Genomic DNA, 13202 nt, shown 5'->3' on the forward strand with positions numbered 1-13202 from the left:
GTGGAAAGGCTCAACTGTTGGGTGTATATTCCCTTTGATTTCTTTGGTTTGAGATGTGATTTGTGGGGAAGAGAAAAACAATTTTTTAAAAAGAATTCATCTGATCTGACCTCCTTTTTGCTACTTGCTCCTTATGGCTGTGTAATGTGACAGTTGGATGCTAGGGTCATTTCAGTGAATCATAGAAGTCACACGACATGATAGACATTTTTCTTTTTGGATTCCAAAAGTGAGTCATAATGTTGCTTGCCTGGTATTTTGAATGCTGCAAGACTGACAGGCAAATCTGTTCTAGAGGAAAACAAACAATTGTCTGCTTTTGCTGAACGTTGGGTAGAGAATGAGCCAGTTTGAACAGATTGGTTTAGTATTTGTGTAGTGAGCAAAAAGGACATCAGGATGCTGTGAACACTGTGGAACTTGCAAGGTTTTTTCATCACTATAAGAATGTGTTTTTCCTTTTGAAAGCACTGAGATGAGGTAAATAATTTAGCTCTCTGACTATGCTAGCAGAAGTTTTTGCACTGTTTTTGGCAAACTTGTTAAGCCAGGGTGGTGGGGCCAGCTCTGCACTGCTTACTGGAGGGGCCCAGCACTGGCTTCCTGCGAGGCTGATCTGCTGGTACAGTGGGGCCCTTTCTGGGCCAAGAGAGGGCTATTGCTAGCCATTACTAGGGATCCAGGATCACTGGGTTGTATGGAATCTGGGCCTGCTGCTGATAGGGCCCAGAGGAATAGTACAGAAGGTATCCTAGGTGTCCCCATGGACGTGTTGAATGAATCCTTTTTGCGCATAGCGGTCGTAATAGAAATGGGTAATGTTAAAAATTCCCAGTTAGAAGAATATAATCCCAGTTTCTGCATTGCTGAAACACAAAGAATGCAATAGAGATTGTAAACCCTCAAATCCAAAACAACCTGTCTAGGAGCAATGAAAAGGTGAATTTTAATACGTCCATCAGCTTCAGATGCTTGCCTATGCTTGTATATGCTAGGAGATGTTTGATTCGGGCATATGCGTTGAATATACACGGGCCCAGATCTTCAGTTGCTTTGGGAGAATGTTCAGAGCAACTGAGGGTAAATGATTTAAAGTTGGACATTGATTTATGGCAGGGAAGAAAGAGCTTTTGTGTCTCTCAGGCATGGTGCTGCCAAGTCTCATAGTCTTTAGGAGAAGCTGTTCAGTGCTGAGCAGCTGGGCAATAACAGGGCCCTGGCAAAGGAGCTGAAGTTGTGCAGCCACCTTGTCCTATCAGGAACACCTCTGCTCTTGCACAAGAAAAGCCTCTTGTGTCTTCTGCTTTGGGGCCTTTGCCCTCCTGCTGCTTATCCTGATCATCAACATCTCTGATGTGTCGTTACCGCAGCCCTGAGTTACATAATGCTGTTATTAATGAGTTTTGGACTCGTCCTGTATTAAACCATTCAAAGACAAGATTTGCTGACAGATTTCCATAATTGCGTCTTTAGGAACACAGGAAAAGGACAGGCCCCCTTCAGGCCAGGCCATCGTAATGATTACACCGAAGTTTTCCTAAAACAGTCTCTGGTGGGGGAGGCATTAGAGGTTATTGCCACTAGCTCTGGGTGGTGTGCTTCTTTTGGGGTGTGTTTTTAGAAGTTCGGATTAGAAGTTTTCCTGCAGTCAGATTTGAAACTTTCCTCCGGATTGCAGAGTATGTGGAATGAAATCAGGAAGGATAGCGCCTCCAGAGCTCTACTTCACCAAAAGTAATGGGGTTTCCAGTGCCGAGTTACAATCCTTGTAGTTCTTGCTACAGTCAGCATCCGGAAATATTTTATAGGGAGTGAATCCTTGTTTGGCAGGCAATAGACTGACTAATGCATCTCTTCCATTGCTAATTTTGTGATTAATATTACAGATGTGTAAATCTCTAAGGATTTGGGGGGAGGGAGGGGCCAGATGTGGTTTGCATAAGTGTTTAGAAGTTTGGATGCTTTTCCCAGCTACTTGACCCTTTTGAGCTGGTTGCAACCCTTATGTGATTCCACAGAAGCCAGCAGATTGTGACACCAAGGTTAATTTTGGCTCTCTAATCTGTAAAACTGGGCTGAAGATACCATGAGAACAGGCTTTTTTGTGAGGCTACTGGCATTTTGTTCTGATCTTGGCTATAACTACTACCAGCCCAGTTGCTGTCATAGCATCTTGGCATGAGCAATCCCAGGGTAGGCAGAAGCCAGAAATCAAAAACCATCACAATTTGCCATTTCTTTCCCCTAGGAGCTGATTAGGACACGTTGTTATCCCTGAGCATACAGAAGAAAAGCCAGAGGTTGTGCCCAATGATAACTTTCTGGATTTTGCCAAATAGGTTTGACAGATTCCTCCACTCGAGGCGCATCAGTAAACAATGTATCTCACTTACCTGTCTTTGAAGAAAAATGTTTCTCCTCTAATTTGTGCGACTCCATCAAACACAATGTCATGTTTGCACAGCTCTGGAGTGACAGGTCCAAGGGTAGGACGTGGGCCTGGTCCTGGCCCTGGCCCTGGTCCGGGTTCGACATCAGTGGATACTTCTGTAATGGTGAACAGAGATAGCCCGTTACACTGAAAGGCAGTGCTGGGTGGGTAGCACATGAAGTCACATAATTTATAGAAGGGGAATGATTTTGAGGTGGTGCTCAAAGGGGGAAAAAACTTCTAATATTAAAAGTCTAATAAAGAATGGTGGTTGCAAGTTATGAAGATGAATGTAGAGCAATTTGTACGTGGCCTCTGTGTCTTTATCGCTAATCAAAATGTGTTCTTTAGAACATGCTCTTTGCCATCAGGTTTATTTTATTTTGTTCTATTTTTTTGGCTGTTAAGAGGCATTTGACTTTTTCTTAGACATCAGGCTGGTTTACTTCACTAAACACAATGTGCATATAGTGGGTTTGAGGTGATAGAAATGGAAGAAATTTTTTTTTTTTTCCAAACAATTGTATTATATAGAAAGCCATTTGTGTAAGGGTTATTTCAGTTACAAAGAAGCATGAAAGATAGTTTTGTCTCGGTTTTTGAGGTGTGACTTGAGAAAATTGGGTTAAATTCTGAACTCTCTCAGTGATATGGTGTGCAAGCTTAGGAAATTCACTTAACCCTGCCCATGTCTCAATTCCCAGTCTTAATTAAAGCACCTAAGAACAAGAGGGGAAAAAAAAAAAAAGAAAAGATTTATATCAGATTTTTGATAAAAAGGTCTCTTGTGGTAATCATTTTGGTGTATTCTTATCATTTCTAAAGTCTTAAATACTGTAGGATGTAGTCACAATTAGGAAGATATCTCAGTAGAAAAGGGTGAAGTACAGAAAGAGAAACGGTATGGATTTTCCTAGGCTGCTTAATTGACTAGTGTATTTTTGCCTTCAGAAGGTGGAAAATATATAAATGGAAGGAACTTTAATCATAATTATTCCTTTGCATTTTACTAAGTGTGTCTGTGGAGAAAGTAATGAATTTTAAAGATGTACCAGCATAAAAACACTTTCTTCTCCAGGAGCTTGCCAAATACGTTTATATACAGCTATCATCTTCCACACATTATCTGCAAATGTTATCGTGCCTGTACAACCTGAATAGTGGGAAGTCAATGGGAACTCTTTTCCAGCTGGGATGGGAAGCAAACCCCTTCCCCTCCTACAGACAGTTGCAATCTGGGAAGCTCAGGGTGATGTAGACAAAACCACCCTCATCGGATATTTCAGGCTAGAGAAAAGCACAATGTTTCATTGTCCTAGTAGAGGCAAGAGGAACTGGAATCTACAAGTTGGGTGTATTTATCAGGGGAGCTTTGAGAGTAGTTCAGTAAATTTGGTGACTCGTTATCCTTAAACTGTGATACTTGCTTGGAGTAGGAGCCCTGGTAATAACGTGAAACAACAGGATGTCCATGGCATTTGTGATACTGGGCAGTATGAAATCCCCTGCAAGTTCTGAGTCCCCAAACTCAACCTGCGCTGCATGCTCTTCTGCTGAATTCTGCTGATGAGGAAGGCCTTACCGTATAGCTCCTGGATCCCCTTAATGTCGTCCTGAGAAAGTCGGAAGTTCTTGGTGTAGGTGTAGATGGGGGCCATGAGAGCTCCTGGGTCCTCGGAGTGCTCCAGTCCCATAGCATGGCCAAATTCATGTGCAGCGACCAAGAAGAGGCTGTATCCTGAGTAACAGCGAGTTAGTATCAGCTGCTTTGTGTCAAAAATGTACCGCACAGGTTAGTCATGGCCTTATTTTCCTTGCTATCCAGGAAAATCTCCTAATCATAAACACAGTAATTAGTAATTACAGCCTCTAATTATGTATGTCATAGATACGTTGAGAAATATTCCAGTGGAGAGTCTAAAACCTCTGCTGTAGCTGATGTTTGCTACAGCCTCACTTGTGACTTTGTCTTAGTACCGTGAAAAAAGGAAGTGTATCAAATCATAGATTTTTCTTTAAGCACAGAAGAATTAAACTTGCAATCTAGATCTCAAATCTTTTTCTATCCTGAAATGGTACTGAAATGTTTAACAGGTCTGTATGCCTCTGTCTCTGAACAAAGCCTGAATCAGCACTGTTGTACCAAATGCTAAGTTAAATATCTTTTATCATAGGATTGCTTTTAATCAATTATGTCCAAACAGTCTCTGAAATATGGCATTTATTTTCCTCCTAAAGGAGAAAGGGAAAATATTCAGAAGCCTGAACCTAGCACTTGTCTGTAGATGAGTAAAATGCCTTTTGCTTTATTTGATTTTATCCATGTTACAAATAAAGGCAAATATTAATGAAAATAACTTTAAATACTGGTATTCACCATACAGACATAACATAAAGTTCCCTCCTTTTTTCTCTTTTTTAAACATTTTTCTTCATCTCTAGCAATATCTGTCACAAGTGTGTTCATTTTTTACATTTAGCTTTTGTTTGTAGTTTGTCCAATGTCATTCTCGTTCTTGCGTAACTAGAGAAGTACTATAGTCCTTGTGGAGTTTGGATTTGGAGGGAAAAATTGGTCATGAAAGAAACACTTTTACAATTATTTAAAAAAAAATGGGTTTGGTTATATTTTGGAAATATACTTCCACTGCAGTTTTAGGGAAACTTAATGTTTCAGGCAGATGAGCCCTGGGATGACTTGTAAAGGTTTTTCTCCCATTTGAATGTAGGAGTTTCGCTCAGATACTGGGTGGGGGAGAAGTATCATAGAAAGGAGTGATAGGTATGAGAATGAAATTGTCAGGAGTGTGGTGCCATCAGCGTGCTGTTTCCATTGCATGGCTCTGACAAGCGGAGTTACCTTGATCCGGACAGAAGCCCCACTTGCGGTCGTCGTCGTAGCTGCTGGTGGAAGCGCACCACAGCTTGCCGTCGTTGCGACCTGCGCTGGTACAGGAGTCGTACTTGTTCCCAAGGAAGATGAAGGGGAATACACAAGGGGCTCCCTCTGAGTTTCCACCAACTGTTGACATAGCTGTGGAAAATGGTAGTAAAACACATTGAGAAGGGAATCCCTTTTGTAGGATTAAGCTGATGCATCTTCTCCTAAGCTACATGTGAAAAAGAGAAAGAAAATTTGCAATCCTCTTAACTAACGAGTATGATCAAAACTAATATTGAAGAACAAAATCCTTTGACACAGAAAAGAGGGCTAGCAATGTCTATTGCAATGAACTTGCCTTTAGTTTTGGTGGCAAAGAGAACAAGCCCTGGACCCAGGTGCACAGCTTAGAGAAAGAAGCAGTTAGTGGTGTTTTGTGGAAGAGAACTGCACAGCGAGTACTTCTGTGGGGTCACTTTGATAATGCCTTTTCTCATGATGCTTTAAAGTGTCTCAGGAAGGTTAGTGGTAGGTTTAGTGTCAGGAAGGTTAAAGGGCTACTGAGTATCAACTGGTTGGTAGTTGTCAAAGGACCTGGGAGTATTGGTTGGTAGTCAGCTGAATATGAGCCAGCAGTGTGCTCAGGTGGCCAAGAAGGCCAACAGCATCCTGGCTTGTATAAGAAATAGTGTGGCCAGCACGGCTAGGGAAGTGATTGTCCCCCTGTACTCGGCTCTGGTGAGGCCGCACCTCGAGTACTGTGTTCAGTTTTGGCCCCTCGCTACAAGAAGGACATGGAGGTGCTCGAGCGAGTCCAGAGAAGGGCAACGAAGCTGGTGAGGGGTCTGGAGAACAAGTCTTAGGAGGAGCGGCTGAGGGAGCTGGGGTTGTTTAGCCTGGAGAAGAGGAGGCTCAGGGGCGACCTTATCGCTCTCTACAGGTACCTTAAAGGAGGCTGTAGAGAGGTGGGGGTTGGTCTATTCTCCCACGTGCCTGGTGACAGGATGAGGGGGAATGAGCTAAAGTTGTGCCAGGGGAGGTTTAGGTTGGATATTAGGAAGAACTTCTTTACCGAAAGGGTTGTTAGGCACTGGAATGGGCTGCCCAGGGAAGTGGTTGAGTCACCGTCCCTGGAGGTCTTTAAAAGACGTTTAGATGTAGAGCTTAGTGATATGGTTTAGTGTAGGACTTGTTAGTGTTAGGTCAGAGGTTGGACTAGATGATCTTGGAGGTCTCTTCCAACCTAGATGATTCTGTGATTCTGTCCCACTTGAAGTACAAGCTTTCAAGGAAAAAAGTGTCCTGAAGAGTAGTCAAAATGTCATAAATTCCTAATAAACTGAGGAAATGCTGTATGTTGACAGCAGGGTACAGTTTGAAAGCATATGATTTCAAACATTCTCTCATGGAATAGTTATAAAATGGGGGTGGCTGTTTTTCTTTTCTTTTGACAATACTAATGCAAAAAGTTGCAAGACTTTCTGCAACTGCTTTCTCAGCTGTATAGTATATGGCAGTAATATATAGGAAATATACTTGTGTATGTGCACATACAAATATTTTCTAGAGGGAGGAGCTTAAAACTAAACCAAAAATTACATGTTCAAGTAGGTATCACAAAAAATATGAAAAGAATATCAAATTCATTTAATTAATTAAATAGGAAAACTACCTAGAAATTACAATTACATAGGAATTACTTAGGAATTATAATTCCTTTCAAATTATGGTCTGTCTTCTTAGAAGGTACAGAAGAGCAGCACAAAGATAAAGCTGGTTGTCTCCCTGATTATTTATTATTACTTAGTGATAATTATTAATTAATAAATCAGAAAATAATGAGCACAGCTGCCTTAAGCAATAACCTTTTATACTAGGGGAAAAAAAACTTAAACCATTTTATTGTTCCAGTAATAGAGACTCTATTATCTAGGAGTTCTGCTGTATTGATTCCAGATATATTGGTTCTTCTGCTTGTTGGACCATTCTTTAGATTTCTACCTTCCTAACTATGTAGCAAGTTATATTGAATTTGATCCTTTATATTTCTATTTTTTAAATCATCTGTAAGGTAAAATTAAAGGGTTAAACCTGGATGTCAGAACTAGCAGGAAACCAAACACTGATACAAATCCACATTTGAAATGGCTAGGCTATTTTCAGAAGACTTGAAATACAGGGTGCATCTGTGTGCTCTCAGCTGGCCTTTGTGCCAGCGGTGGGCTGAAGTTTATGGTCTGTCATGCATGAACCGTAGCTGTGCCTTGCCTCTGGTAAAAGGCTGAGATTTTAGAACTGCAGCAGCTAAATAGCTATGACTATAGCCTATATCCTAAATTGAACACCTGCCAAGCTATAAATTATTTTTGTTCTTCTATGTAATAAAATTCACGTTTCAAAATATCAAAAATTGTGAAGAAAGCAGATATTTATTTTCCTGGGTAAACCATTTCCCTTAGTTTTCCTGAGCTGCTAAGAAGATCTGTCAGCTGGAGCTTACCGTACTAAACAGGATTACCTTTTTTTCCAATGTAAATGTGAAGTGTTAGTTATTGACAGGTATAAGCTAAAATATCAGTCATGCTTTCTTCTGTCACGTGAGACTTCTCTTCCAGGGCCATTAACAAATTGTAGTCTACTCAATTAACATTTATCCCTATGGTTCAAGGACTTCCGTGTATCCCTTGTAAGTCTGGTGTAGTACTGTATGCTACGTGCAGTATCCTTTAAATAGATTGCTTGTCTTAGTTACTTCCTTGGCCACCAATGGGGAAACTGTGCTTTACTCATTGACCTTTACATGCTCTGGTGTATGTGTTTAAAAAAAAAAAAAAAGGGCAAAACAAAAAAACCCTTCAATTTTCATTACTTAAACCAATGACAAATGAGACTGTTACACAAACGACGTTTCCCTTACCAGTCTCTGGACAGAATCCATATTTCTTATCTCTATCATAGTCTTCAGTGGTTCCACACCATCGGTATCCATCTGTCCTGCCTTCTGTTGTACACTGGTCATAGGACTGGCCTTGAAATTTAAAGGGAAATTTGCACGGTTGTCCATCGCCGTTGCCACCCATCGTAAAAAGTGCTGTTGGGAAACCAAAAGGGGAAAATGTCAATGCCCAATGCTTGATATCCACAGGGAATCACAATGCGCCAGTGGTGACGTGTGAAGGTCTTGACGGTGATTAGTTATGCGTTGTGTGCAGTGCTTTTCACTTAAAACCTCTATTTTACACCAAAAAGGAAATGCTTTGACAAGAAGACAAGGGCTGTGCAGTCTCTCAAGTAGGGGAATGAAGAGCACAAAGGAACGCCTCGCTATAACTGAACTGGGAATGAAGAAAATCTAAGCTGCTGGAATGTTAGCTAGGATAGTAAACATCGTACAGAACCATGGACAGGCTAGACTGGTTTTCCTAACTGTCATGTGCTTAAGTTTTCTGCTTCTTTAAGATGCTGGCTTATGGCAGAGTTAGCTAGATGATATATCCTGGAGGCATTTCCCGTAGGCTTTGCTTCTCACTTCCAGAGTCTGTGCAGCTGGGCTCAGGCACTCCCTAGATAAGCAAGACAGGAAGAACAGGAGTCCTGTGACCAAGCTGAACGCTGGGGGCTCCTCCTGCCTTTTGCTTTGTCAGGGGTCCCCAGTGTAGCTGAAGCAGCCATAGGTCTTCTAGGGGCTGTTTATTGTTTGTGCACATACACAGACAGGTCCCGAGGGCTCACCCTTGAGAATCACAATTCTCTCATGTGGGTGAAGAAGGATAGGTTAGACTGAGCCAAGAGTTCTGGGACCTGTTTTGGAATTTTAGTAAATTCTCTGGAATATCCAGTGGAAGACAGATATAATCTTGTATTTTTTTTTTTTTTTAAAAAAAAAGGAAGTCCAAATGGAATTATGCGAAAATGCAGATGTCTCAGAGCATCTGACGTCTTTTGAATCTGCCCGTTTCTTCTCCTGGCCACTTCTCCAAGAATCCTCAGTGTCTGTGAGTGCCGCATGCTGGTAGGAGGAAGCCCTCAGGGCAACAAAATGGGTCAGGCCCTGCACTGAACTGAAACCAAAAAAAATCCTCCATACAGCCATATGCTAATTCTCCTTGAGATTTAAGAACAGCACCCTGAAAAGAAACAACTCTGTGTGAATTCCCAGTATAAAGAACACAAAACGTGGCCTTTTTAAGATGCCCAGGGGGTCACCTCTCTCTCATTCCCCCAGTTTAAATCCAAAGCTAAAACCCAAACACATATGCAGGAAGGCTTGCTAATTTGTTTATAACTTTGCTGTTATCGTTTCTGATGACCAAAAAGCTCTTGTAGCCCCAGTGCCTTTGTGTAGGTTTTGAGCGTTTTTGTCTTTGCTTAGTCTGATGCACTGCTGGGAAGAGACATTGTTTATGAACATGCTTCACTTTTTAGAGTAGGGATAAATAAAAAGTCAAGACCTTTCCTGGCTGAAGGGCAACTGAGAATCGTTCTGATGATGGGATATTGTGACATGAGTGATTGATTCATTTTGCCTTTTCCACTTAAATCAGTAATTGGCCACTGCATCAGGGGCATGAACCAGTAGGTTACTGAAATAAGTTCCAGTCCCAGTACGGAGAGGACTTGGACCCTGCAGGCCTGGCTCACACGGGTGAGTTTGCAATTCTGGTCCTGCCAAGCTCTGTATCCTGCATCCTTCACGTGGAAGCAGCCACAGAGGTCCGGTCTCTAGGCAAAAGGTGCTATCAATGTAACTGCAACACACACTGTGTCTTCCCCAAAGAACAAGCTGCAAATGTTTGTATTTTTCTTGTATTCTGTTACAAGCTAGGGAACATACTAACTAGGATTGTGTTTATACTGATTGGAAAAATGCATTTTTTTTTAAATGATAGATTTGGAAAGCAAAATTAAGCTGAGTTGTTTAGATGACTCATTTACCACATGAGCTGCTTCCAGCTCGAGACCTGGCATGCTCTGTATTTTAATGGCTTATTTTTTTTAGAACTGGTTTAAACATGGCTCAGTTGCAGAGACCATATAGAAAGTCAGTCTCGTACTGCTTTGCAAGGAGTCCTTCTGAGTCACAGTCAGAAGACAACTTTTAATTATGCTTGAGGTAACGTCATGTGATGGTAACCTCAGTGGTTTAAGATTGCAAAGACACCCCCCTGCTCCCCGATTAACTGGAAGAGGCTTTGCTTTAATGTAAACGAAAATTAAGGAGATGAGATCAGTTTCCCCCAAAACATTACAAAAGGTTTAGTGACGTGTAAGATCTTAAAAGGGCCTGACTCTTGTTCTGCATCATGCCAAGTTCAACTATTTAAGAATTAGTAAAGTTCTACAGCCGTGACAGCAGATTCAGACTGGACACTGCTAATCCATGAGCTGCACTGGTGGTTCTTCCCAGTAAAATCAGCCTCCTGTGATGCAAGGAAACCTCAGGCTGGAAGGCTGCTCAAAATCCACTGGCACAGACCCAAGGTGGAGGTAGCTGCAGCTCTGTGAGGTGAGGGCTCTGCCTGGGAGAGCAGGCAAGCAGCAGTGCCAGCCTGCGAGATCGGTGTCCAGTGCAAGGGAGGTATTTGGGCTGCAGGGCTTGCAGAGGAAACATCTTTTTCTGTTCCTCCTATTCAGGACACTGCCTGGGTTTCTGAGTTGGTCTGACACAGCCTACTGCCTTGAATCAAGATCTTGGTGTGAAAAATAGCAGAACAGGGAAAACCAAGCTGGGTTAAACCCCAGCCACCTCTCTGTGATGTGTGACCAGCTGGTTAGGGTGGGTGTCTTTCCTTGATGGTGGAGGTCGTGGAGTTAGGCAGTTAGCAGCGATGGTAGGTGTCGGAGGACTGCCTGGTGCAGTACCACAGCCCTAAGGAAAATGTTTCCAAATGTGCAGTGTGGCATATTGGGAAGAACTGAAACTAACTTTGGTGAATTAACAGGCGGAGGAACAAACACTGACAACTAGGAATGTTGCCCCCAACGCAGGCTATATGATGTAAATCCTTCCCTATCTGAATTTATTAGCAGGGGTTAGCAAATGGAGTCTTGGAATAATGAGTGAACAATGCTGCTCTGAATTTAATAAGAAACATCTGTGGATAACTGCTCAAGGATCTTGCAAAACAATTACATCAGAAACAAAAGGCTGAAACCCTTCTGTTCCGTTTCAGAAACCTTGACACAAGCATTTCCAGGAACACCAATTTCTTGAACCAACTCTTACTGAGAGTGCTTCACTGCTCACATTTTCTGTCTCATACGGTTCTAGGATTTTACAAAGGTATCAGTCATGGCATGTGAATGTCTGTTTGTCCAGCTACCTATAATCTGGGCTTCATTCCTACAATATCTGAGGAATGAAGATACAATTTCATGCGTTTTAAAAGAATAAACCCACTTTTGCGCTTTTCCAGCTGGAAGGATTAACTATGAGAGGGAAGAGTTGAGGAAATGTGGGGAACAAAGGAGATGACAAAGTTTGAGGAAAGAATGATTCTGTGGTTGTGTGCGTGCATGCAGTTTACTCAAGTAAATGTTAGGCTAAGGAGGCTAGTTCTGAAAGGGGTGTAGCTAATTATATATATATATTTTGATTAACTGAAATCTGTTAAAAGTTCATACCCCTGCTTGTTTACCTGCTATAGTCATAAATAGTTGTTATCTAGAGCTGGGATCTACCATGGTGTGACACATAATGAGCAATTAGGTTTTTGGAAATTAAAAAAAATACTTTTTTTTTTTTTTAAAATCATAGTAGGGCTAGAAGACTGATTATATTCCACAACAGATTTTCTTTGCAAACTGCTGCCATGCTAATACAGAAAAACTTACATTGGAAAGCGTACAATCCTGAAACCGAACTTGAGAAATTCCCCATCTGTTTAGTGTTTGGCTACAACACTAAACCAGAGATAGCAAAGAACTTCTGAAGACAGGGTATGCGAACTTTTTCTACACGTGCATATTTGTGATCTGTAAAAAAATGTGTACTTAACTGACACATGCATATTAACACACATGTTTCTACAGTATTTGCTGAGGCTTCCTGGGATGTGTCAGGCTGTGCTTGTGCATTCTTGCCCTGGCAAAACCCTGACCATGTCTCGTTTTGATATCTTTGCATTTTAAGCATCACTAACTTTCTTTAAGCAATCTGCATTCTCTTTCCTCCTACTTCATGTAACCGTAATATTATAAATAAGTTTAGCGCTGTTATTCCAACCAGGATTATCACGAGTCTAACAGAAGTTCCACTGTTCTCTGTTTTGATGTCTTTCATAGCTCTGCTATTACTTGCTATGCCCTAGCAGTAGCAGGCAGGAGTTCGAGTGATGCTGTGGGACCATTGCTAAGGACGTCAGGTAACAGGAGTGATGAAACACTGTCTGCTGCAAAAAGCTGGTAGCAACTGGTTGTGTACAAAGGGCAAAAATGGATGTGGGAAACTGCAGTATGGGGAGTGTACAGGAATGCGGGTGCCAGCACTTGAGCCGGCAATCAGGAGATGGCACAAATGGTTAAAAGCCCCTTCACTTCTCTGCTCTTCTCTCTTCTGATAAGTCAGCACTGCAGCTACAGCCAGTTATACTTCATTGCTTCTGTAAAGTTTCCTTGCTGTGTGCTATACAGAAGATCAAATTAATGCTTGCACAGTAATGAATTAGCAGAAATCTTATATCCAGTAGGTTCATCAAGAGTTTCAAGTGTATGAATACACTCCTAATGCTTAGCAGGAAACACGTTATCATATAATTTCATTTTAAAGATAATGATATTATGTGTATTTTATATAAAGTTATGTCTGCGTGACAGCACTATACAAATTGTCTAATCTGCAAATGAGTGTTTCCTAAAAGTCCAATTACAAAATAAATTGCTTGTAAAGCC

General features: G+C 41.5%; 1 protein-coding gene across 1 annotated transcript in view; it reads right to left on the minus strand.

Moving 5' to 3' along the window:
* Positions 1-13202, minus strand: part of MMP2 (matrix metallopeptidase 2) — a 35858-nt gene that overhangs the window by 10458 nt on the left and 12198 nt on the right. The window contains exons 6-9 of the mRNA XM_013192370.3: positions 8230-8403; positions 5292-5465; positions 4014-4169; positions 2394-2547 (exon numbers count right to left, since the gene is read on the minus strand). Coding sequence (XP_013047824.1) covers positions 2394-2547; positions 4014-4169; positions 5292-5465; positions 8230-8403 — 658 coding nt within the window. The remainder of the gene's footprint in view (positions 1-2393; positions 2548-4013; positions 4170-5291; positions 5466-8229; positions 8404-13202) is intronic.

Source organism: Anser cygnoides, chromosome 12, assembly GCF_040182565.1.
Source record: "Anser cygnoides isolate HZ-2024a breed goose chromosome 12, Taihu_goose_T2T_genome, whole genome shotgun sequence".
Lineage (NCBI taxonomy): Eukaryota > Metazoa > Chordata > Aves > Anseriformes > Anatidae > Anser > Anser cygnoides.